The following is a 27866-nucleotide window of genomic DNA, read 5'->3' on the forward strand; positions in this document are numbered from 1 at the left end:
AGGCCCCACAGACCCCAGCCTTTCCCACAGGGCCTGTGGTGGCTGACAGAGTTCTCAAATACACAGTCCCTTTCTGGAGAAGGCTCACCTGCAGCCAGGTTTTTGAAGGTTGTACTCATTATCCTCTGTGACTCTTGACAACCTGCTCTTCCTTCTGTGTTTGTGTTTCAGCTGGGAAGTATGCAAGCCACAACCAATTATTGAAGCCAGAAAAAAGAACACCTGTTCTGAGCACTGCCATCTTCTAGGTTCCTTCAACTGCTGCTTCAGTTCAAGCCTTTCCTGTTGCTTCCTCAGGGCCCTTGTTACTCAGTCACCAGTGTGATCCCCTCAATATAAAGATGACCCCGTCTCTCCTTGGCTAGAAGCAATGCTTGGATTCTTACCATCAACTAAATTTGGAGATACACATGAATGAGCTGGTTTAACTGAACTTGGCAGGGCTTGAGAGAGGTCATTAGGAAATTGATCCATGTTAGATTTATGCTGTTTACTATATTTATTGGGGAAACTAAATTTTGAGACTTATTTTATTCTTTCCTTTCTCTCTCCCTCTGTCCCTCCCTCCCTCCCTTTTTTCTTTTCTATATTTCCAAACACTATTTTCTGGATTGGACATTCATGAGAAAATGGAAAGAAAAAAAAGTGAAGATGAAGCACAATATCATGTCAAACTCATTACAATGGCTACTATATCATTTTAAAAAAGTAACACAAGAGTTGACTAGGATGTGGAAAAATTGGAACCTGTGTTTACTGTTGGTAGGAAAGTCAAATAGTATAGTTGCTAGGGAAAACAGAATGGCAGTTTCTCAAAAAATTAAAAACAGAATGACTAAATGATCCAACAATTCCACTTCTGAGTATATACTCAAAACACTGAAACCGTGACTCAAACAGTATTTGTACCCCTATGTTCACAGCAGCATAATTCACAATATCCAAATGGTAGAAGCAACCCAAGTGGCCATTGGTTAATGGATAAACAAGGTTATGGTATACACACACAATGAAATATTATTCAGCCTTAACAAAGGAAAGAGGATGTTTTTAAATATTCTACAACATGGATGAACTTTGAGGACATTATGCTAAGTAAAATGAGCTACTCACAAAAAGACAAATACTGTCTATGTTTACATTTACATGGGTTACCTAAAGTAGTCAAATTCCTGAGACAGAAAGTATAATAGGGATGGCCAGGGATCAGGTGAAGGAAGAAATGGGGTTACTGTTTGATAGGTACAAGAGTATCAGTTTTATAAGGTGAAACGAGCTCTGGAGATTAGTTGCACAACAATGTGAATGCACTTAATACTACTACACACTTAAAAATAGTTATGCTGGTACACTTTTGTACCACAATTTTTTAAAAAATAAAGAAGTTATGAGTACAAAGAAAATAATTCTCTGTTGTACTTGTGGCCATACATTTAAATCATAATCACAAATTCTGAACATGATAACCAAAACTTATAAAAACTGTAACACATACATGTACCAAGAAGGTATCTATAGAACTTGGCCTGAAATCTCTCTTACTTCTAATCTATCCTGTGCAAACCCCAAAGTGTATGTCCCCAAAGAGTAGCTCTGTCTATCAAAAGCAAACTACAAACATGGATTCTTCTTATATCTTCCTAGCTGTCAAGGTGACCCTCCCCATCCAGCACTCATCCAGCTTACTCACAAAAGATTCCTCTCCCAGATTATCTTCTCTCCAGCCTGCTGCTCCTCTTTGTAAACACCTCAGGGCCCAGAATCCAGTTCATTTGTGAATTTTGGATAGAATTTTCAAGCAGAGTTAAAGCAAGTAACTTGGGGCTCCTTGGGGTGGGTGTTCAGGACCAATTCTTTGGTTAATATTTTTCCCTACTTTGTCATTATTATAGACTTCAAACATCTTCATATCCTCAAGTGCAGAGAAGAAAGCTCTAGAACAGAGGCTTCTGGGAGGAAGAGACCTTATAATCCCTACAATCCTCCCCAGACCACCCTTCTCTTAACACAGACTCTGGCTATTTACTATACCCTATGTGTTGCTGTGGCACCGCAAGTGAGCTGAGAAGCGGGGAACAGGCGAAGATGTTAAGACAGGAAAAAAAATGCCTGGTTTCCATAAGGTTTAAGGACAAGTGGGTTCCTGTCAATTAGGCTTATGAGAGTCCATGATGCTCACAGGACATGATCTCAATGTCAAGAAGATTCTTTCTGGAAGTCTCTGGTTTTCTGTTACCCAACACATTACGAGGCAAGGCTACCGGAAGAGAATCCCTTTCTAGGCACTTCAACTGCCACCATTCTCTTCGCCCTGGGTCTGCGGGGGGGATGAACTGCTTACACTGCCCCTCTGTGCCCTGAGTCTCAGATGGCCTGCCTTCACTCTAAACAGGTTCACTTGCATGTCAGTTTTCCTAGGCAGAGAGAACACCGCACTTGACACACTCAGATTCTCCCCACACATCAGACTCTCAAATGTGTGCTGAACTGTTAAAGCATCTCAGTCTCCGTTTTCCATCTTGAGAAGCTAACATGCTCTGGTGTCTAAGCAGCTTATTATCCAGATTTAAAGAACAAGTCTTCAGTCAGGGTCCATAGTTCTCTCAATGTTCTTCCAGTTTTATTGCATGGTATTTAATTTAGGCTGAGGGTATTTACACCTGTAGCATCAAAAAAGGTATAAAGGGCATGGCTATAGCTTTCACTCTGCTCCCATCTGCCAAGTTGCTGGAGCAGTCAACGTCACAAGGTGTCTGCTCCCTATAAATCAGAGGAGGAAATTTTTCTCCAATTATGTTTTAATTCATGAGCTATCATTCTCTATAGCAGGTGGCAAGTTGATGGGAGCATGATGTCAAGGAGATGAAATATAATTTTCATCTGAATTTTTACAAATGAGTATTGCAGGGGCAGCAGAGACAAAATATGTCTGTTAACTGAAGCCAGGTGAACAGGAGGCATAATGGTATTATCAAATGCCTCTAGAACCATCTCCTCAGCCAACTGTAATGCAATCTAAAAAGGACTGTTTCTCACTTGAATTCTCTGACTGCCTTGGCCTAAGTCCTCATTTTATCATGAGGCCCTGTTCCTATCTTTTGTTTGAGGATCCTGAATGTGACCTTGAAATTATTCAAAAATTGCAATGTAATTTGGGAATTGACCCATGACACAAAGATGCATTCCTTTGCACAAGATGCCATTTTCTGCTATTTGGAACATTGATACCTAAATAAATGAGTAAAAAACCTTTCAAAACAAGACCCATGTATCTTATTTCAATTTCATTCTTAATCTGTTTGCTAAACATTTACTAAGCATGTTTAGTGAATATTTTAAGATAGATAAATTAATAACACAAGCCTTTCACCTTGAAAAGCTTCCAATCCAATAGGAAAGACATTCATATAAGCCAAATTCTTACTCAAATGCCAGCCCAAGCTGGTCCTCCCTGTGTCCCATGTCTCAGAAATGTACACGCTATATTCCAAGTTGTTTAAACCACAAACCTGGGAATCACCCTTGATTCCATGATACTCCCTGTCTATGGCTACCACCCAGAACCAAGGCACTCTTGGACTGAGGATATCGCTATCTAAGTGGTCTCTTGCTTCTACACTACTTTCTCCAAATGACATACACCCTATTTGTAGTATGCACATGTTCAAGTTACTCTCATTCCTAAGGCCCTTGGATGCTTCCCCAGAACTCTTACAAAAGAGGCAAATCCTTCCAGTGGCCCACAGGCCCTGCTTTAACTCTCTGGACTCACCCTCACCATTCTACTTTGTGTTTATTATATTCCCCCTACTATGGCCCTCTTTCTGCTTCCCCTTTTGAAGCCATTGTGGTTGCTTTGTCCTCTGCCTGACATACTATCCTTTCTCCCCTTTTCTTTTGCAGGAGTGTCATCTTCTATCCACTCAACTCTTAGATTAAATATCCCCTCCACAGGAAGCCATCCCTGATCATCCCATCAAATACTGCCTGAGATATTTTATGTTAATTTCATTGTCATTTTTTGTATTTATTTGTAAATTACCTGTGCTGTTTTTCTCCTCCAGATATCTGCAAACTGACCTTCCTGGTGCTGTTGGCAACTGTGCCCCTGTGCTAGAGCCTGCCCGCTGCAAAGGAGGTGCTAAGAAAGAACTTATTGGTAGCTGACTGACCATTACAAAGAAGAACAAAATAAAGACAACAGAAATGGAGCAATGGATCCTGAGGAAGGGACACATCTTTAAATTGGGAGAGAAAAGCTGGAAATAGCTTTCAGAGAAGAGCTGGTTTGCACTTTGCTTTATAGAAAAAGTGGGTGCACCTTAAAATGCATTCCAGGCTCTGAAACTAGGAGAGGACAGGCCCCACAGGCATGGCTATTCCAGGTAAGCCTGAGCAACGAGAACAGCACCAGACACAGGGAGCGGTGCACTGAGTAACGCACAGCTGGCGGAGAGCCTGAGTGACATGGCAAAGGACTGGGATTGCACGTTTTAGACCATGGAAAGTCACTACAAAGTTTTGAGGATGAAAATGAGTACACTCTGACCTACATTTTATGAACACTGAGAAAAACTATTTTAACTTAAAAACAACAAACAACAAAAAAAATGGCATCATTCTTCAGAGGACTACATATTCTCCTGTGTTAAGAGGAAAAAAGAAGGACTGAGATCCCATCTTTAAATGCAAGGGAAAGAAGGGCCCACAGTTTGTGACCCTGTGTCTCAGAGAACAGTCTCACTGCAGTTTTTTTGTTTTCCAAGGCCCTGAACAGCCATAGAAAATTTCCAAATGGCTTCAGAAAGGTACCACCCTCAAGGATAATACAACAGACACTTGGATTCCAATTTTGGAACTGGGTCTTGGACTGCGAGATGACTCCAAACAAGCACTCTTCTTATCCCAACACAATTAAATTAGCCCAAAATATTGAATAGATGGATCACACTATGTGAACTGAAATTAACCTGAAGGTCTGCATATTATATTAAACAAAGTGAGCACATAAATGATTCTGTAACAGGGTACAGTGTATGGGTCCCATGATAATAGTGGAACACCCCCACAATCCTGCCTACAGGCAGGACTGGGGCAGGGAAGAACAGAAGGCACAGCATTTGAAATGCATTGCATAACAAAGGCAAATTAAGAGCTGAGCCTTCTGGAAGGGAAGAAGGCTGCTGCCCAGGACAAACTGTGTGACTATGAGAACATGCAGTAACTGGGCGGGGGTGGGAGTGGATGCCCGCCCCGGATGCCTGTGCATCACTGCACTGATTAAAGATGGCAGCCAAAAGAGGGTCAAAGACACTGTGCCAGGTACTAACGCACCACAGGAAGGGCAGGGTATGAGGTCACATATGAAGTTCTGAGCAGAGCATATAAATTAGGATGGGTGAGCCATAGGTCAGTAAGCCAGAGCCAGGCAAGCAGTCAGAGGAGGTTTGCGGGGAGGTCTGAGAGGTCTGCAGAGTGAGTCAGCCACAAGGTCTGTCTGTCTGGAGGTATGTCTGCAGAAGACGGCGACAGAGCTGAAGGAGCTGTGGGGACCTGCCTGCCAAGCACAGACATGAGAGAGATGCTTGGAGCCGAACTGTGACTGGGAATGCTGAGCTGCAGATTTCTGCCTCTCTGAAGGACATACGGAGAACCCGCTCTCTCGGTATGGGGACACTTGGCACAGGACTTTAGAGCTTGGTGTAAGCTTCCTCCCTCTGGGTTTCTGCGTTTTGGACATTCTGGGCTTCCATGTGGACAGAAGCACTCATGGGACCATAAGATGTGGGGCCCACCAGCGACTTAGACCCTGCAGAGGACGGGAGCCCACTCCTGGGGGCAGGGTCGCACACTGGGACGTGTGCCTCCCTGGGCTCCACCCTCTGGGACAGTGTAACACAGCACATAGTTTCCTGAACTGCTACATGAAGGCTGAGAGCAGCACATCCCAGATACTGAAAGAGGGAGCTGCTGTGAGAGGACAGTGACTCTTGAAACCCACAATTGCACATTCCAGAGAAGATGGAGATCTGTTTGCGTGGCCAGGTGAGGAACAAATAAGGAAATGAGGAACTTCTGGATATGGTTTTGGCTTGTAGCCTTTTGAGGAGCGAGGGATGTCCTGGGTCTTGTGGGAAAGGAGGGTCCTGAACAGGAGTACTCGCAGTAACCCCCAAGGTTGGAACCCTGTTAATAAAAACCTGTTTCCTTCAACACAAATCACTGAGTCAAGTAAGCTCAAGGTGCCAAGTGGCTGAGCCCCAGTTTGCACAGTTACGATTCAACTCAGTTTCTATAAAAGACAGTTGCTAAAACTACTACAAGGAACTAAAGACCTACAACAAAACATGCCTTCCAAAATAACAGTAAACATTGCTCTGAGGAGGATTTTAAATATGGCTTATGTCAAGACAGGCTTATTTAATAAACACAACTCTCCTCAATTGACACAAGGGAGTCAACTGCTAGCTTTTACACCCAGAAGGACTGGAAGGAGGGAGAGGCCCAGGAGCCTGCAGCAGCCCTGGTGATACACAAACTGGCTTTTTGTTTTGTTTTGTTTTGCTTTTAAACTCAAGAAAGGCAGGCTTCAGCTCACCTGTAAAATAAGAAATCTAGAGACATGATCAAAGGTCCCTCTTAGGTTTACACTCCTATGACAATAAATTCCTTTTATAGGCATGTCTGCTTTCCATCAATCAGATACTGACTTGAGCTGAAGGAGGGACTGCCATTGAGCCCAGTGTTTGTGAAAAGTGCTGAGACAGGGGCCATGGGCAATGGAACAGGCCCCAGGTCTGAATCAGCCTCATGGTCAGAGCAGGGGCTGGAAATCAGAATCAGGACTTACACCAGATACTAGAGCACCAACTACAAAACTGTGGGCAAGCAAACCTATGTAAATTCTATGTGAAATGGGGACAGAGTCATGAGAATTAAGAGATGGAAGTGAGGTGCTGAGCACAGTGCTTGGTGTACACTAACTACTAAATAAATGATAGTTCTAGAAGATGTTGTCAGTTTTATCTCATTTAGCTATTAGATTTACCTTCATTGTTTTACATATTTTCCTTATAGAAAGATAAACTTATGGAACCTCACAAAACTGGAAAGGTCCCCAAAGTCCCTTCTTTCAGTTCCCCATTTTAAGACATTTTCATTATTACCACCATTTCACTGATGAAACCATCAAGCACCTGAGTAGGTAAGCTGCTTGTCCCAGGTCAACCAACTATTAGGTTCATTTAAAACACATTGTTAGTGTCCTCAGAGGCCCCCCAGTGCTTGGAGGTTGTGAACATAATTTCGTGGGTTATGCTATTCCCAAAGAATCAAAGCTGTCTCTGTTATTACAATAAATTTATACTATGTAAAAAAAAGGGCCTCAAAGAGAGATCATGAATTGAGTAATCAAAGTGCCAACTCTAAAATATTAGTTACGGAAATAGTAATGAAGCTTATAATAATTCTTAGTAATGCTTATTATGTTGTTTATAAAAAAAATCAGAATATGTAATCTCATTTATTTTGTAATTATAAGTAGAATCATTTACACAAATAGCCAGAGTGGAAAGGAACTTGGAAAATGACTATGGCTGATCTGATAAGAAGGCACTACTGCAAAAGGGTTACTTTTATCCAGTGACTTTAATGGAGTTAACACAATAAACACCACAACAGTGATGATCACAGAGCAGGAGAAGCTGCTGTTCACTCACCCTGGGTTGTATAACATGACGGCAGAGAGGTTCTCACAGGACTTCGAGAGATCAGTCATAGACAAGCTGAAGGAGGACAGAAGGCCACTCTAGGAGCAGACACAGGGCAACGAAGTTACCTTAGCAGATAGAGGCCAGTGCTCTGGACTCACTGCTTTCAACAAATGAGAAGCAACCAAGTGCAGGCGCTTCTCAGGCATACCAGCTGCTCTTTCTAAGGATGGCAAATCAGGGGCAGTCTCAACCATAAGCTCTCAGCTAAAGACAGCAGGGCCCTAGCATGCTTGAACTGGGGAAACCAACCATGAACTGCACACCTGGATGGCCTACCTGACCATGCTGTATTAAGTTGACGGAAGGGGTCCTGACATCTCTGTTGCCCTCATTCCCTGGCAAGGAGCACTTATTGAGTGATCCAGACAGAGCAGGGAGAGGGAAAGAACACCAAAAAATAAGAGTTGACCCATTTTGCTTCCATGGAAAGCTATGAGCAAACATTTTCTGCAACTGTGTATCAAAAAGGACCCTCCAGGGAGACCCTAGGCTGGAAGTAGGCTTGAAGGAAAAGACTCAGGTTTCAGCTTTCTTGTTATTTCCCATCTACAACACTGGCAACCTCAGGCAGTCCTTACGAATATGCGGAGATGGGCTATGTAACTAAGAGTTGAGGGGCAAACACTTCCAGGTTGGCAGTTTAGGGCTATAACCCTGGTTGGTTTCCAGGTTGGTTCCAGGTTGGTTTCCACTGACACCTCACTCACTGGCCAGGAAACAAGTTTGTCTCAGTTTCTCATCTCCATCATCTGTGAGATGGAGCTAGAAACAGCTACTGCACAGATAAAGTGGAAAATATGTGGAAGTTCCACACAGTGCCTGGCTCACAGAAACGTCAGCTGCAGTCTTCATTATCTTCCTCAGTCTAAGGACACCACGATGTCCCTAGACAGATCTCTCTCCCTCTCATTTCTTCCCGTCTCTCTCGTCCTCCACCCACCTCCTCATCCACTGTTCTCTGGATATCCCTACCCAATCTAGATGAAGTCTCTCCCAATTGTCCTAAGCTCACTTTCTTGTTACACACCCCAAGAAACATCCAAATAAACAAATAAAGAGTGAGCAAACTTTTGGATGAATGTGATTCTGATACTGGGTTAACTTGTAACACAGATGCTTGAAATTGGAAATTACTCTCCACTTAATGCACATGACACCCAATTCTTGTGGGGGCAAAGGGTTGAGGAGGAGGGTCTAGAGGACTTAGTCTCCTTTTGCTCTGAAATTTACTTGCTTACCCTCCCACTTCATTGGTGAATAATCTGTTGGGAAACAGATCAATCCTGGCTATAGGACTTTTGTGGTTCTGTACTCCAGATAATCAAGCTTTGGGGGCCAGAATGGAGATACAGCCCCACCCAGATCAGAAATGGCTCCTGCATGCAGCTCACCTTCCTTTTCTCCCTGAGCTTGGCAGCCTCCTTTGGATGGTTAAAACGAAACATATTGGTTCTTCCTAAGAGTATCACAGCACCTAAGAGCACATAAAAACAGTAATGAGTTTACAGTACACAACTTGGTCAGCCAGTAACATCATTACATGGAATTTTATAGTTGAAATGCAATTTCCAGTGTATAAAACAATAACAATAAAGGAAAGATTTAGTCTCAAAAGTCTGCTTTCAAAATTCACTTTTAAATGTGCAAATACTTTTATTTTAATAGTCAGGTATTGCAATGCTCATGTTACACAAGGCCGAAGTAATTGATCCAAGCATTAGAATATGACATTTAAAACTTAATATACAGGTAATTATACTTTTGATTGTTGAGAAAAGAAGGAAATTAGTTCTTCAAAGACAGATAATACCAAGCAAAGCGCAGGGTCACAAATATAGGAAATATTTATTAATGCCAGTAAAAGTAGAAATCTCAAAGGAAAATACTTTCAAACGAAAACATGGTAAAATTGACAAAGTAGCAGTAACTATTACTAAAATATCCCTCAGAATTTTACAGAAAAGAAATTGTGTACATGTAGTGTCTATTTCCATGTAAAAACATTGGGTCTTGGTAAAAGCCTGTTAAAATTGAGATGGTCAAGTTCGACACACAAGAAAACCCTTTTTGATTGATGTGGGTCCTGCTTATTCAGAAAATGACTGCACAAGGGGCAAAAGAAGTAAATGTAAATGCCCAAGAGTAACAAAATCCTTGGTGCTGGATGGCAAATTTCAACATGATTCAGCAAACACTTTCGAAGGTCAGAGCTATCCAAAGCTGATACAGGTGCCAGGGAAGGCAGTGAGCTACTTGTCACTGGAGGCATCTAAGGGAAATGATGTTCCAGAAGAGAATCACTATCTTATCCGGTCCCATCAACACCTGTGAGTCCACCACACCTCAGAATGGGCCCCAATGTTCAATCTTTTCCTGAAAAAGAATGCAACTTATTTGTGAAGGTAAGACACACACACTAGAAGTCAACCATGAAGGACATCATGTGATGAGATGTCGAGTATCTATGTGACAAGTCCAGGCTGCGCTAGGTGGGATAGACTTTTGCACCCAGGGTCTCTCAGGAGGGCTAGAGGACAAAAGAGGTGTTCCAATTTGGGGTAACCACGGGGAAGGGCTAAGACTTAGGCAGGAAAACAGGCCTGCTATGTCTGGAGAGGGGAGGGAGTAAAGTCCACTCGTGCTGGGTATCTGAGACAGCAGTAAGAATTGCTATTAGACAGAAGACAGGCAAATAGCCTGTGAGGACCTGGAGAGTCAGGATGAAGAATCTGCACAAAAGGTCAGACATGGGTGGCCAGAACAAAAATTCAGCTCACTGGTGTTTTGTGTTTTATGTGCAATGTTTTAAAAAAATTATTAGTTGTCAACAGTTAAAAACCCACAGTTTTCACATAAAAGTCTGAATTTCTTCCCAAATTCCCTTCAGAAACTGGAAGATACAGTATCAGTGGATCTGAGGTGCCACTTAGCAAAAATTCCCAGGCTGCTGGTGGCTGCTTCCTGTGGACAGAGCGTGCTCCCTCCAGTTGAGCAGTCACCCACCTCTCACCTGCAGGTAAGAGCATACCCCAACCAGCCATCCTGGAGCTTCACACCTGCCTGCTCACTCAACCTATTACCTCAGATTCTCAAAGATATTTCAAATTCAATGTGGTTAAAATCTAACAGACTTAGATCACAACCAAGGGACAAGTGAAGGTTTGGTTCTGGTGGTGGTTATTATTTAGTGTAAATGCAGTCAATACACAAAGGGAAACATGGTTTTAGGAGGCTCAGAAGGGCAGCAGTGGATATTATCTGCTCTACAATCTGCTTATTCCCTCATGTCAAACTGCATTATATACTTTCAAATTATGGAGAAGCACAATTACCATAATTAAGAAAGGTGTTTCCCCTGCCTTTTATGACTGGGACTCACAACTGTGTGCCACACAGAAAGTCAAAAGTAAACAGCCTTGTGTAACATGTATGAGTATGTATATGTACCACTCTTAAAGTGACAATGGTGATTAATAAGGCAATCGCATTTCAGGTGTTAATTACCTCTAGTCCAATTCTTGTTTTTTCCTTAAATCAAATGCCCATCCATGCAAGTTGAAAATTGCTAAAATATGTTAATGGAAAAAATAGAATAGTATTTCACAGACATATTCCATATCATATTAATCATTGAAAATAATATTGCCATCCACATCATTCATGTAAAAACCCCTTTAAGCAACTATAAAAGAAAACAAAACTATCCAAGACCATTTCTGTTTCCATCTAAACAATATGTGTACACTACCTGGCACATAAAAGGGGTTAAGTCTGGTTTCCTTCTATTTCCTCTACTGTATCCCTTTACTCAATAAACCTACTGACTTTACAAATTTGCTCATTTGTACATGATGCTGCTGTTTATTCACTCATTCATTCATTCAATACTTAATGAACCATATGTTAGTCACTGTGATAAACAGTGGATACACAGTTGAACAAGTCAGACATCTGCCTTGCCCTTATGAAGCTTATAAACATGTAGGAGAGAGAAATAATCAAATAATTCCACAAATAAATGCAAAGCCGCAACTGAAGTAGAGCTACCCTGCCCAGTGTTCCAAGGGCGCATTAGAAGGGTACTAATTGCAGGAGAGGTTAGGAAAGGATGCCCTTAGGGAGGTGAGAAAGGCTTGTGAGGTTTGGCCTGTCGTATTAGTTGGGTGGTAAATTGTTCACACAGTTTGAGAACACCAGAAAAGAACTAAGATTGGGTTAAAGGAAAAAGCATGACTTTGGTTTTAGACATAATGAATTTGAGAAGGCTTTGGCAGGCAGAAATATAGGTCTGAAGCTCCAAAAGAAAAGCCTAGGATACCTATCAATCTATCTATCTATCTATCTATCTATCTATCTATCTACCTACCTACCTACCTATCTACCAGCCAACCTACCTACTTACTATCTACTCATATATGTATACATAACACACACACATCTACACACATATGTATACATAACTACCTAATACCGCTGTGTGTATGTACACATATATGAATCATGTGTGTGTATACCACTCTATATTTTTAAGAGTCATCTCTAATAAATGAAGCCATGCGTGTGGGGAAGTCACCTGAGGAGAGACTAGAGAGGTGGAACCCGCTGGGCACCTTGAATGCTGACTTTTAATGGCCAACTAGAGGAGGATGAATCTACGAAGGAAACAGAGAAGGGGCCATCAGAGAGGGAGAAGGAAAACCTCAAAAGCCAAGGGAAGGAATGGTCAAGGATACAAAATGCTTCAGAGAGGCCAGCCAGGATAAAATGATTGAAAAAGGCCTCCGCAATAGCATTTTGAGGGCTGTCAGAAGCCAAACTGAAGGGGATGTAGAGTGACTGAGCTAAGATCTGAGTACAGACAGAAAATTCGTTCAAGAAATCGATGTATAAAGAAAAAGACAGAGTTGATAGCTGGATAGTTCACTGTGTTTTTTGTTAAAAGGAGACTTGTGAGTATATTTTAAAAAGAAATATGAGAGCTGAAGGAAAATGAATGAATGAATGAATGAATGAGAATGACTGACAGTGTAAAGTTTCTGTATGACACGCAGAGAGTGAGCCTTGCTTGAACTCTTGATGTGGCCAAGAACAAGTCACTGTTTAACCCCTGCAGAGTTCAGTCTCCTCACTTAGTCATCAAGCTGGATAAGGTTCCTTCCAGATCTTAAATTCTTTTTAACTATGAACTTGATCTGAGGTTAATGTGACTAATCACAGCAGATGGACTTTTTGTGATGCACTTAATTTGTAACTTTTAGAATATGTTTAAACCTTCTTTAAATTTATGAAGGCTTCTTTGAGATTACTTCAGGCCCTGTTAAATAACAGAAGACAGACAAATTCCAGATGGTCTTAAAAGGGGAAATGACATTGTAAAAGGGTAGACAAAGACACTTGTTAACAACAAAAAAAGCTTCATTTAAATCTCTTTGAATGGAACAGCTGAAGGCTGGTTCTACAACAGATTTTCTATTTTAGTATTTCAAATACACTTAAAAATATAAAACATGTAAACATTTCCACGGAGTTCTAAGATGTATAGTGATAATCATCAATATCACTATTACCTTTCAAATTTATGTGAGATTTTCTAATTCTGCTACTACAGAAATAAATCAACTTTTTTTCTATTAATTGCCATATGAGTATTTCTCAGATGATGGTGTATGAATATTTCATTTTCAGTTCCAATTAATAGAAACAAAAAAGACAACTGTATTCTCAAAAGTCCATGGTCCAATGCAGTATGAGTGTAGAGGCCAAAAGATGAGGCCCTTTGATATTGTGCTTCAGTGCTCCACATCCTGAATTTAATTTCTTTAGAATGCCACCCCCATCCTCACCCCCACATACATACACACAAGATATAACTCACTGCTAAAGTATGTTCAGTGAAAGAAACATTTCCATTTTAGGTACAATAGACCCAAAAAAAAATAAAAGTTCTATCTGGGAACACATTGTTCTCTGGGGAATGGTACTGAATAAAAGGTTGGGGTGAGGTAGAATGGGAGGTTCTTACTTCATTTCCTGATTCAAATGAAAAGAAGCTTGCTTGTGTGTATGATAATTTTCTTTCTGATTTAAAATGTCTTAAAAATATTTACATTAAAGTAAGTTATGATGATGGCACCATTTTTGGGACCGGATAAAGTCTAATTTCAACTAATATATGTCAGTACTTAAGAACACTTTAAGTAATATGTTCTCTAGGCTCTTGAACTCCTGTGACACTGACTTTATTATTTATGACCTATAAATTACAGTAATTTTCTCTAAATGGAGGAATTATATAATTTTTCTCTATCACTGGCTTTGGGCAGTGATAGAGAAGATTAAGATTTGCCATGGTGTTGGTGGTGGGGAAGAAAATTTCATATGAATACTAATGAATTCAAACAGAACACATGGGTGGGACTGAAGACAGGCTCCGATGATGACAGGCACTCGGCATCGAGGGCAGCGGCTGGCAGGATCAAAGTGTGCCATCCGATCGTCAGCTAGCATGTGTAAATGGCCTAAGTGCACATGACATCTCACCAAATAGATACACTGGCCATCCTTTCCTTTTCTACATTTATAATTCAAATATGGATTTATAATTTCCTGCTTTAGATAAATCACTTAAACCCCATTTAATCTTGGTATAGTAAAAATTGCAAAATTAGATGATTGGACCCTGGAGAAGAAAGGAGATCTTCAATCTTTGTCATTGAGATTTCCAGCCAAAAAACTCATCAAAAATTATTTGTCCAATTGTGTGAAGAGGCTGAACTTGGAGCTTTTATAAAATTTCAAGATGCTTCAATCCCGTCCCCAAAGAAATGTTTAGGGGTGGGTGGGTGGGTGGGTGGGTGTGTACAGATGAGTGGGAACTGATTATTTTTCCTTCTTAAAGCACTAGGAGAGATACAAAGAGAGTATATAAGACCAGGTCTGGTCCTCCTAAAGGAAAATGTAGAAAGTGTCTGAAGTAATTAGAGGGGATACCAGAGAGTAGACAATAAAATAAATTCAAAGGTACCGAATGGGAGGAATTACACTGACTGCTCAAGCTATTAATAATTTTCTTTACTTCATTTTCTTTGTTACCAACGATACTACTTATCCTGTTAGTATAATCTCAGCTGTTCATTTCTAGCCTCCCACACACTCCACGCTGTCAATATTCCATTGTTCCTTCTAAAGGTGTTCTTCTAAAATGTATTCCTTCTTCCTACGCTCCAACAGTCTCTTACCTTCATCAACCCCTTTTTTGCTCCCGTTCATCTCCAAGCCTCCATTGTGAGCTACCAAACTGCCCTTCACCTCTGCTACTACATTACCCATCCACTGACAATGAGCACCTTCCACAGAAAATTCAGGCCACTGGCCTGGGATTCACGAGCACCACACAACAGCCATGACTCAGCAGCTTTGGTCCAGCCTTTACACTATGCACTGCACTTTGGAAGAAGTCTATCTAAGACACTTTTGCAACACCCCTCGTTATGACAAATACAGTCATTCACTTCAGATTTCAGCTTTGGGTAAATTAAGCCTTTTCCAGTAGTCTCAGGCCACCTTGTGAAAGAAGTTTTGGTTCTGCATAAGATGAAGTGAGTACACTTCACCCTGTCTCTCCCACCAAATGTCACTCCCTATGCAGGAAGCAGGGATTTGAGGGAACTCAAAAGTGAACAGTAGCTGGTGGGTTGAAGAAGACCAGCATCTGAAGCACCACTGAGCCAGTAGTGAATTTACCCCTTTATTTCCCTCCAGTGTCCCCTGGCTTGGTCTAGGAGGAGGCCCAAAAGTTGATATCAGATTAGTCATAAGAGAATTTCAGGAGAAGCCTTTGAGTTCAGGTTCAAGGAGAAGGGAGAAGGTCCCAAGGTAGCAGTGGCAGCAGCAAGGGACAATCAGATGTTTCCACTTATGAGGAAGGGAAAAATCCCTTTCTAATCACAGGAGCTGGGGTCCCCAAGAGGGTGGGCCAGACCTCTGTTGCTTTTTCCTCTCTGCCCTTTCAATGCCTGGCTCTGGACATGGGCACAAGTGCAGGAAGAACATGAGAAGTAGAATAAAGGTCCATATTTCTAGCCAGGTGACAGAAAAACAAAGACTCTTGGAAGATGGTATAGAGGGAGAAGTTTGGGGAAGTGTCCTCACAGAATTGTTTATAAATTCCTGGGCCACCCCCAACTGTGCATGCATGAATCTGACACTCACCTGTACATGAAAACTTGGTGAACTGAACTAAGATACAGACCACTACCCAGGGCCAGACTGACCACTAGGTAGTACATGCATAGGACAGGCTGGAATAGCCTGCAAAGGCATTGAAAACTAAATTGGCATTGGAATTAGAATCACAGCCCACAGAGGCTGACTCTAACTTATAGTCTGAATACAGCCAGGTCAATTGCCTGCTAAAACAAAACAAACAAACAAAATCAACATTTCCTATAAAATTTAAACAAGACTCAGAATCTCAAAACATGATATCAAAAACATCCAGGCAATCTAATATTACTCAGCATATGAAGAACTGGGGAACTTTTGACTTATATGGCAAAGAAAAAAAAAAATGGTCAATAGATGTTTGATAAAGACTTTAACTCAGCTATTATAAAAATGGTCAAACATGAGAGAACACTCTTGAAAGATAAAAACAGTTCAACAAAGAAATAAAAGATATAAGGAATCAAATACTACTAAACTAAAAAATATACTAACCAAAATAAATAACCCATTGGATGAGCTCAATAGCAGAATGGAGATGACAAAGAGACTCAATGAACTTGGAAACAGATCAAATAAAATTATGTAACCTGAAAAGTGAAGGGGGAAAAAGTTTACCAAAAGATAAAAATAAATAAACAGAGCCTCAGAGACCTGTGAGACAATACTAATATTTAACAGTCATATAATTGGAGCCCCAGAACAAAAAGAATATAGTGCGAAAGAAAAATTTTAACAAATAATGGCTAAAAGCTTCCCAAATCTTGAGAAAGTTGTAAACCTACAGATTAAAGAAGATCAGCAAACCCCAAACAGGTAAATGCCAAGAAATCCATGCCAAGACATATTGTAAAGCCATCCTATGGGATGTAAAGCTGAAAATGAAATATAAAAAGGAGCAGAGAGATCATGAAAACTAGATGTGATGAACCAACCAAGAAAAGGAAGAGGTTAAAGAGTTTGACAAGAGGTTGTCTCATGCCTCAAAGTCTGGGGCACCAAGAAACTGACTTCAGCGTAATTAGCTTTGGTCATTCTCATATTTGAGTGTGCATCAGAATTACCTATAAAAACAAAACTGTTGGGCTCTATCCCTGTATTTTCTGATTCAGTAGGTCTAAGAAGAGCATTTCAAAAAGCTTCCAGGTAATGATGACATTGCTGATCAGGGATACACTTTAAAGAACCACTGGCTTTGGGAATAGTCTTTAAGAATAGTTAGGGCTTTGACATTGAACATATCTACCGAACTATCCACACACGATTCAGATTTGCCGGTCACAAATTTGAGGACAGTATCTAGTAAGTATTTATGGGCAAGTGCAGGTAAGTCAAATGGGGATGAGACATTGATATCTTTTTGTAATGTGTAAAAGGCCTCTTCTGTTCCCTGGATGCCTTCACTAAACTCCTGAAAGATCTATTTTCCTTTGTAGTTCCACTAAATTCTTTTTTAATTAGCTTCTGACCAACTCAGACTGGAATTTCAGCAAATTAAAATTTTATCAAAGGCTCCTCAGCTCCACTCCCCAGACAATCACCTGTTCCTTCTTTTTTGAGTGCTTGAATAGATGCAAATCTATTTTAGCACTCAGGCATAACACATTCAAATGCATCTAAGTGTAAATTCCCCAGATGTAGTTTCTGCAGCATTTCTAAAAGGAGAAATGAGCATTCAGTGGCTCTGAAAAACCAACAAGAAAACCAAAAGAATATACCGATATGAAAAATTAATTACATTTAACAACTATCAGCTTTAAAATAACGCATTACAGTAAAAAAAAAAAAAAATCAAAATAAGAGAGAATACTTCCTGGTAATTGTAGGGCAAATCCAGAATTACTTTCTTAATGAGAACTCAATTGATTTTTATACCATTTCATGTTAAGTATATGAAAAAAAAGAAAATTCTAACATCTGAGACTCTACCAAAAATGACTCAAGGACTATGAATTAGACACTGTAGTCAAATTCACATGCTCTCCTCTAGCAACTGCCTCCTTTTTCTGAGGAATTGTACAGTGAACTTGTTCTATGAAATAACACCATGGAACCTTCAGTATCATGGGAGTGAAGAAAACTAAGTGTCAGAGAACAAGTAAACTGAAGAGCATGGTCAGATGAAATGCTGCATATCCCATGCACTGTTTCTGCATAAACTCAAAAAAAGTGAGAAAATTTTCATACAACATGTTTTAGGCAACATGCATTATATATGTGACCACGTTTAATTCTCACCCCATTAACAAATGCTTTTCATATTAGTGCTATTATCAGATAAAAACATTCCTGTAATTTAAGGCAAAGGAAGCACTGTTTATGCAGTCTGAAAGGAAGAAGGCTGTTAACTGATACAGGTAAAAATTTTCCCCAATGGTGACAATCTGCTAAATATAAATAAATCTCCTGTTAGTTGACATTCACAAGCATCTTAAGTAATTTAGATAAAGAAGTGGTCATTACTACATGTGCTTGCTAACAGGACAGCCCAACTAACACATTTCCAAATGAATAGTAACTTACTAATGAAAAGGAACATTTAAATGCCAACTATCAACAATAAACTGGAAACTGGTAATAAAAAGATAGGAAGCTGCTGGCAGTGTAAGGTGAATCAAGAATCCAGTCAAATGTAGAATTAAAATGATTAAATCACTGTGACCGGGTGAACATCTGTCTGTATTCTTTGCTCTTGATACCCTTACTTTAAATTGCTTTATGGGTAAATGCCAAGATAGTTTTTGGAGTAAAAATACAGTGCTCTGTTTAATCCTGTTTCTCAATTATTACTGTTTTAATGAAGTCCATGTACTTTGTTTTTGCTTTAGTCTTTTTTTCCATAAAAAAATAAAACCTTACAGATATAGTAGAAAATTCTTTTGTAGCCCAATCAAAAACTCCCCTTTCTTTTCCAGAGGCTAACACTATACTGAAGTGTCAACCCAAGGTCACTGTTACCAATTCAACATCAATAGGAGTCCCCAATTTGGAATGCAGTGGGGGAGGGACTTTATTCAGTGGAGAGAGTTCAACTGTGATACAGCCTAGCTGTGGAACAGCTCCAGTGAGGTGGCCCAGGTGAGAGAGGGCCAGCGTTACTCCAGTGTTACAGATCAGGTGTCACTGTTCAGCTCCACTGTTGGTTGCAGCTCAGCTCCAGTGTTGCAGATCCAACCAGGGAAAGGCAATATTCAGTGGAAACTGTACGTGTACTTCATTGAGGCTGCCTTACATAGAGAAGAGTTCCCACTCCCAGCCCCCGATTGGTCAGTTCTCATGAAAATGAGGGTTCCAAATCTTTACTCATTCATTGGCCCAGAGACCACCATCCTGACTGATCCAAATGGAGCTGCTGATTGGTCAGTGAAGATGCAAATGAGTATATAGCTAGCTGTGCAGCCCCGATTGGTCACGGCAGGTCGTTAGCCTACTGGTTGATTTAGGACCCTAAGAGCTCCTTTATTATGGTCAATTGAGACAGCAGGAGCACAATGCAGGAGGCTTGGCAGCTCAGTGCAGCTTTTCCCTGAAGCACAGAGAAGGCAAGAACCCCTCTTTAGCAAAAACTACTTTACTCTGTTTACAAATTTGTGCCAAATTAACCACCAGGAGTGCCTAACAGGCACTTTGCATTCTCAAGGTCGATAATAGGCATGCGCCTACTATTCACATTTTTTATTTTTACTACATACAGGGGAGCAGGGGGCAAAAATAAGTTTACAGTTATTTTTATGGAAAATAATACAATAATTAATAAACTATAATAATACAAGAATAAAGTCTGTGTTTCACATACTTACAATTATAAACCTTATTTTGCCCAACGTATTTTTGTTATCACAAAAAACTGCATCATATATTTGGTGTTTTAAAAAGATGTTCAAGTTCTCACTTTAATACGGCTCAAAAATCAAGAAAGGCTAAGTTGAGAATTCTAACCTTTAATCTCTGAAGGACTATACATGTTTTTTGATTGATGAAACTTTCAGCCTTAAAAGTATATGTATTAAAGTCTTATGCTTCTCTCATGTAATGCCTGGAAATACAAAATCATCTTGCATTTCACTAGCCTAAGACTTATAAATGATATTTATTATACTCAGTGTGGTGTTTTAACATTGGAACATAGCATTTTTATGTCAATTTTATTAACAGTGATATTGAGAAAGCTGTTGGGTAGCAGAGCAGAATGCCAGGGGAATTCAAACCCATCGTATTGAATATCATGGCAGTATGGTAATAAAACAATTAAGAGAACCTCACAAGGAGAGAAAATTCTGACAATTAACCTTGACTGCCAATTAGCACTACTACTTTCTTAGGACAAGTTGTATCTTCAGTATAAAGATCCAAAAATTCAGTTCCAGTCATCACTAACTTAAATAGTCATATTTTTTCAAATGGACTTTCAATTTCAGTAAAAGTTTAGGACAAAAACCACTTAATAAAAATATTGCATGGGAAATATATTTATTATTTATCTACCATGCCTCAATGCACAAGAGAATTCAAGACATAATCATAGCTATGTGAGCAGATGGCAATGAAATGATAAGCAATTTCTTTGAACTAAATAAAGAATCATCTGTTTTCAGGGAGAGGAGTAGAAGGATAACTCCAATATGAAGTATTAAGTTCTGGGCAGTTCCTACATTAAACAGTATGTGCTCTAAAAGTTCCTTTTTCAGTACGTTGTTTGGAACTCAGGACTGATTTTCCCACAGAAATATCATTATGCATAACAGTTTCCAGGCAATACAAGAGATTTGTTTAACCCCTAAACAGGGTAGGAGCAATGGTCGCTGTGTGTAATCCGCTTAATTTTCTCAGCATCCAGTGTCCAGGGCTGTGGGTAGTGTAAAGTCCAGAAGCTCCAGAGAAACATGGCTGGAGCAGAGAAAGCACACAGAGCAAATAGTCTGATGGCTGGAAAACAAGGCCAGTTGGATCCAGCAGCCAATGTTGACGTTTGTGGGCTGTTTGCGACTCAAGCACTGCTTATACTAAAGAAGACCCCCACATTAATCCCAACCATAAATCCTTCTCCACTTTCACAAGAACACCAGACTGCAATTTTGGGTATCTGAGAAAACAATGCACAAGGCTCAGAAGTCCTAGAGTTCAGTTACTGAATTCTTTGAGCCCTACTTTCCCCATATGGTTTTAAACTGATGATCTTAAAAGGCCTTTGTATTTAAAAAACCTGCAACAAATATTATAATAAAAATAGATTATTTTTAAAGATTATCTTTTTTTTAAGATTTATTTATTTTATTTTTAGACAGAGGGGAAGGGAGGGAGAAAGGGAGAGAAACATTAATGTGTGGTTGCCACTTGTGCACCCCCTACTGGGGACCTGGCCCATAGCCCAGGCGTGTGCCCTGACTGGGAATTGAACTGGAGACCCTTTGGTTCACAGGCTGGTGCTCAATCCACAGAGCCACAGCGACCAAGTCTTGAAAATAATTATTATAGAATGAAGTCTTTTTTTCCTCCCCATTTCTTGGCAGATAATATATATAGCTATGTTCAGAATTGTGTATACATGAATGAACACAGTTGATCAAGTACATATATTAAATGCTTTTAGTTTTATTGGAAGGTAGATAAAAACTTAAATATATGAAGACACATACAGAATAAATAGAAGTCCCAAGATGAAAATGTATTTTTAAAAATGAGAACAAACTGATCTAAAATTTTGTTGAAAAATTTAATAGGCATGAATAGCAAAAATGTCATTCAGATGAGAAAGAAATTAAAGCATATTATAACACAACAAACTTTAAAACTGTGTGATACTGGTACAAAAGTAGAAATACATAGGGCTAGAACAAAGTGAAAAGCCAAGAAGTAGAAATATATACTACATATGTTTTCATTTTTGATAAACAAATTGCTTCAAAAGGGAGGTGCGTATAGAGTAGGAAAAGGTTATAATAAATGATATACCAATGTTGGGAAATTAAATTAGATCTATATATATCAGTGAACCCCAGATGGATTACATAATTAATATTTCAAAATGAAATCCTGGAAAACATAATTAAATCATAAATAAATAACAGAGAAAAAGAGTACAATGTTTATAAGTTCCATGGCCAATTTTGAAACTATCAAAGAAATCCCAAAGAAAAATACAGTCAAATAAAACAAATAAACAGTAGACTTAAAAGGTAACAAAATTATATTTAAACAGAAAACATAATATTGGGGAAATAGCTAAATTAAATGTGAAAAAGGAGTTATAAGGAGTTATAAGGTTACATGGAATACACATTCAAATTAATCAGAGAAAAAAAATACATGATTTATTTCCCACAATTCTGGCAGGCAATAATGTAACTATTCTACTCACATGTTAAGGATGACATTAAAAACCAGTACAACCTCTTGTTAAGACCTTGTAAAAATAAACACAGTCATCAAAACAAGGTTACCTGCCTCAGACATGAGGGGCAGGAAGCCAGTACAGTGATCTCTACTGGACAAGGAAACACTGTCTCTAATCTTTCATCATGGCTGCTGCACCCCCGCTGCGGCCTAGAGGAACAGCAGCAGGACCTCTACCTGAGGTCCTAAGAGAACAGATAGGCAGTCAGCTGCGATCTAGATCCAGTTATGTAATTCACTGGTGCGGCCATCTCTCAACTGTGTGCCCTCCAATTACCCATGTTTTCTGCACAAGGCTCTGTGTTTTCCCAAGCAGGGCTCACATTGAAGAGCCCTACAGTGTGATCACTTGTCTGCTGGCCAATTATGATAACTTTCTGGGCTCAGGGAAGAAACAGCCTCTTACTACGACTAACTCTGCTGCCTGGCAAGAACCAGCTTCTCTAGCCAGGGCACTTGACCTGCCTGCCAAAAAAAAAAACAAAAAAAACACACACACACACACACAAAACAGGAAATAGTGCTTTGCAAATGATCACTAGAGGCTCACTGTGTCCTTGGTTTGAGCTACTCACCTGCTATTGCTGACCTCTGAACTTCCCGGCCAGCTCCAGGCCACTCATGATGTTTCCCAAGCTCAACTTACCTTGAGACTAAAAACTACTAAGTTAAGAAAAAAAAAGATGGGGAGCTCAATGGATGGGAAGATGGGTGGATGATGTGGAAGTGGGCACATAGGTACGTATTCTATCAGTGGCTTTCAGAATGTCTTTGGACTCTCTATGCCTCTTATAAAAGCACGATTGTCCTGGTCCATGCTGTGTCCTTTCCTGAGATAACTCTTTGCAACTGACTTCTGTTTATGATTTGGCTGACACCACTAAACTACATGTTTTCCAGTCTGCCTCTGTCCAATTCCTGTCACAACAGGTATGTAACCATGAAAAAATTGTAATTATAAAGACTATATATAATCTATAAAAAGAGCTTAAAATATAATGTCAACTTCTTTTTTTCTCTCTTGCATCAGTCAGTCCAAAAGCTGTCAGGCAGGGCTGAACAAAATGGGTATCTGCAGGAAAATGGTAGCATGTGGCATGGGGTGAGGGAGGTTTCTGCACTAAGAGAAGCTAGGTAAGGGCACCCAACCTGAGCAGGAAGAGGAGGGACCCTGCGTGAAGAGGGGGAAGCAATGACAGGACACTGGTTAAATAATGAGAGTCAGGTTTGTCACTGTCAGAAAAGGGAGCAACAAATAAGAAAAAGGAGAAAACTAGAATGAACTCTATGCTGTTGGGTTGAAATTAGAGGTGTTGGTGTGAATTCCTTTTTAACAATATAGGTAGTAAAATATATTTCAATATACCAATATAAATAGAAATATAGTTATTAGTGTTCACACACACATACACATTTTCCTTAACTCTGCTGACTGACAGGACCCAGGAGCAAGGATACTTCAGTAGCAATGAACACACCAAGTACCCAGAACTTGGTTTCTAAATCCCATTTTCTATTAAAAGGAGCCAGGCTCCTTGGAGGACTCACTGATTCCGAGAAAGTATAAGATCAGCCTGGGAAGTATTCACAATGGGAAGTAAGCCAAAAAGACAGAGAAACTGGATTAAAAGGAACTCCTATTGGGACAATTCGAGCTAAAAAAAAAAAATGATAGAAATAAAAAACTTACCAAATAAAATAGCAAGCCATATGACTCTGTTCATTTAAATTAATTAATGAGTAAATGGCAAAAAGACAGCTCTTTTTTAATGTAAAAAGACAACTTATTGTAAAAGTAGTTTTTAAAAAATTACAAAAAATACAGTTCTACAGTAAAAAGAAAATAAATGTAAAAAAGAGAATCACCATTCAGCATCCACGAGAATAAAAATTAAATCAGAAAAAAATCAATGGATTCTAAGATCAATGATGGTGAAAGTATGATAAAGAATAGAATGTTTACTATTTCAAAGTATTGGACCTTCCCCCTATCTTTATTAATAAAAAAAGAGTAACTTCATGTATACAATTCTATAATACATCATCTGTATACTGCACTGTGTGTTTACCATTCAAATTTCCTTCCATCACCACGTATTTGACCCCCTTTACCTTTTACCACCTCCCCCCAATCCTCCTTTCCTATTGGTAACCAACATATTGTTTCTGTGTCTGTAAGTTTTTATTTGTCTTGTTCTTTCATTTGTTGTGTTCAATTTTATATCAAGAATGCAAAAAAGAGAGTAATTTCACAGTGAAGAAGCCTAGCAAGCTCCACTTTAATCAAATGATCACAGAGCATCATTAGTAACGGCAAGAGATACTGTGTAATGGGACAGAATTAAAATATAGCATCATATCTCTCATATTCCTGTCAAAATACATGATACTAGTCTAATCATGAGACGTCATCAGATAAACCCTATAACATATCTGACCTGCAGTTTTCAAAATTGTCAAAGTCATAAAAGTCAAGGAAAGACAAAAGAACTCTTCCAGACTAAAAGAGACTAGAGAGACATGGCAAACAAATGCAACACAGGATGCTGGACTCAATATTGGACCCATAACAAACACTGCTGGGACAAATGGTGACGGGGGATGAGAATCAGATGGTAGAAATGTATCAGTGTAGTTTCCTAATTTGGATCGTTGGATGGTAGTTACACAGACGATGTCACTGTTTAAAGGAGACACACACTGAGGTATTCAGGGCTGGTAGGGCAGCACGTTAGCAACTTACCTTCAATTGCTTCTGAAATTAAAAAAAGTTCTTTGTACTGTTCTTGATACTTTTCTATAACACTTGAAATTATTTCAAAAGGAAAAAGATATGATTCTAGATCCTTTCTGTTATAACTTTTTAAAAACATAAATAAGGTAATAAAATTATTAAAAGAGGCCACTGTGTTAAGGTTTTGCATTTGAAGTGTACTCTTTTAACTTAAAAAAGTCTTTTAAAGTCATATATCCTTTACAACAATAACTTCTAAAAACAACTACATACATGGTCCTGTATAATTCAACAAGAGAATGGGGATTATAAAGAAGTCCTTCAGCAAAATGAAAAAGAAAAGAACGTATTGAAGCAATCTGGCCTCTTTCCATACTTAATAGGCAAATAATTCTAAGGTGCACATGTTCCCCCAGTACAGAGCCAACTTGTTTTCTAGGAAAACTATATAGAAAACTGAAAACCAAAACCCAAATACCTTGATTTAGGTGTGTGGCCTCCATGATCTGAACACCATTCACAGAGCACTGAGAGCCGCTCAGGGGTATCAGAGTCACCGTGCCCCCAACATTTTCAAAGATACAGTGCTCACTCTCCAAGTCAAGGCCATGAAGAACTAAGATGGAAAAAGAGGAGAAAGAAGTGTTTTTTCTTTGATATCTAGTGCAATGATTCCTATCTTTACTTACATTTCCATATTGAATACTTTTTATTTTCCATGTAACTATTGCAAACATTTACGTTTAACAAGGAAACTGAACTTCAGGAGTGCATGTCGTGAGCTGATAGAATTCAAAGTATCCATTGAATGCTACCTTAAAGCATCTGAATATCACCTATATAAGGAAATAAGTTCCATGATATTAATTTACTTCATCTTCAGGAAAAAAAAAAATTGAGTAACTTGTCTTAACTGAATACCACTGAACCACTCTGTTTGATGCCGAATAAATTTCCTTCATCAGCCAACCAAAGTTCTCTATAAAATGAAGGAAACGATAGGGCTCCATGGGTCAAGAACTTACTGTGACCTCCACATTTACGGACCGTATGTTCCAGATGCAGAAATTAAAGGTGAACTCGGCATGGCATGGATCTTGGGAGGTGCCACGAAGTCTCTAGAAGCTGTACCAGGATGCACACTGCCATGGCCTGTACCAATTCTGAGAGAACTTGACTTCACAGACCTCTTGGAGTATGTAGCTGCTAAGATTTCCCTAATCACACATGGTCATCCTGAGTTATTCTTGTTTAATGAATCTCCAGGCATAGAGGTGAATGCCCTTCAAATAAACCTACACAATTTTAGGCAAAGATCTTGGCCAGCTTCTCAGGAATACAGACCAAATTTAGCTCCCACTATACTCTACAGACCTACCCTACTGAACTTCTTTGGTCACAGAAAATGTGTTCTTACCACTCATCATCACTGATAGCAACTTCAAAGGTCAAACACATAATTTAACATTAGAAGAAGAGGTCCGATGCCTAGTTCTACTCAAAAACAGTTAAACCTAAGGACTTCTGAGAATTGGTTTTCAGTTCTCCCAGTTTCACAGCAAATAATAAATACATGCAGGAATATGCTAGGGTTGGTTTGATTAACAGCTTACACTTAGCGGGAAAGCAAGTTCAGTGCCAGCAATTCTAAAAGCAGCTGAGAAGATATGATTCTTCCCCTGCCAATTCCCACCTTACCACACACACATATACAGACCACCACCACTGCGACAAATTCCCTAAGTTCTGTCTTTAAAGTCTGGCAAGTCCTCACCCTGCTCAGGCAGTCACTGGCTGTCTACGTGCCTCAGGAAGACTTTATGGAAACCCAGGCAGTTGTACATGTGTATGCTGTATATGTGTACATTCTGCTTTCCATTACCATCTTTATGCAGGTAAGTGTCCATATCCTTCCCATTAAGGGATCTTATATCCTTTACCTGTGTCTGTTGACATATTTTATCAATCACTGTGACATATTTTATCAATCACTGTCCCATGTGACAAGAGTAGAATTATTTAAATAAAGGTACTCTTGAAAGGTATGACAGAGTACAGAATACATGTAGGGTGAGGGAAAAGGACTCATAGTTTCATTTTATGCATTGAATTAATTGTCCTGTTTTATTAGAGCTCCACACTGTAGAATACATATACTGATCAATACTGTATTTGAAAAAGCCTCTTTTTTTGTAATTACTTTATGTCTGTTATATAAAAAAAAGTTCATTAAATGATATTGGAAATCATTGGGAAATCATTGGGAAGAGGAAATTGATAAAGATTCTTACCAATATCTTGTTCTGTTGAAGCATCTTCTCTACCAACATATGTCTGACCTTCCTAAGAAGACAAGTAAAATTTATCAGTAAGGACATGAGAGGCAGACTGCTTCTCCATTTTTCATTTCAGTCCAAACAACCTGATGACCTGAAGAGCAATGTCCCAGGGAAGGCCACTGCAATGTCCCAGGAAAGACCACAGCCTCAGTGCAATTAGACTTCACTGAGGCTCTGAAACAATACCGAATGTTGTCTGGAAAATGACAGCAGAACTCCTGGGGCTTACTGTCCAACAATGGGCAGGCTCCTATTTTGGCATGTACTTGATCTGCCCATGATGTTCCTGATCTTTACTGAAGAGTTTCTCCTCCAGTAGAAAGGGGTTTCTTAGTGTCTAAAGATATAGTTTATGGGAGCATATACCCACAATGGAATACCATTTTCTTCTAAGCCACAGATGAG

General features: G+C 39.5%; 1 protein-coding gene across 5 annotated transcripts in view; it reads right to left on the minus strand.

The window, feature by feature from the left end:
* KIF16B (kinesin family member 16B) overlaps window positions 1-27866 on the minus strand; it is a 301193-nt gene that overhangs the window by 118554 nt on the left and 154773 nt on the right. For all 5 annotated transcript variants that reach the window (XM_054574081.1, XM_054574080.1, XM_054574079.1 and 2 more), the window contains exons 14-17: window positions 27414-27465; window positions 25601-25738; window positions 9164-9246; window positions 7719-7807 (exon numbers count right to left, since the gene is read on the minus strand). In XM_054574081.1, the coding sequence (XP_054430056.1) occupies window positions 7719-7807; window positions 9164-9246; window positions 25601-25738; window positions 27414-27465 (362 nt within the window). The remainder of the gene's footprint in view (window positions 1-7718; window positions 7808-9163; window positions 9247-25600; window positions 25739-27413; window positions 27466-27866) is intronic.

This window comes from Pteronotus mesoamericanus, unplaced genomic scaffold (assembly GCF_021234165.1).
Source record: "Pteronotus mesoamericanus isolate MK-2021 breed Mesoamerican mustached bat unplaced genomic scaffold, CSHL_Meso_final contig_25, whole genome shotgun sequence".
Classification (NCBI taxonomy): domain Eukaryota; kingdom Metazoa; phylum Chordata; class Mammalia; order Chiroptera; family Mormoopidae; genus Pteronotus; species Pteronotus mesoamericanus.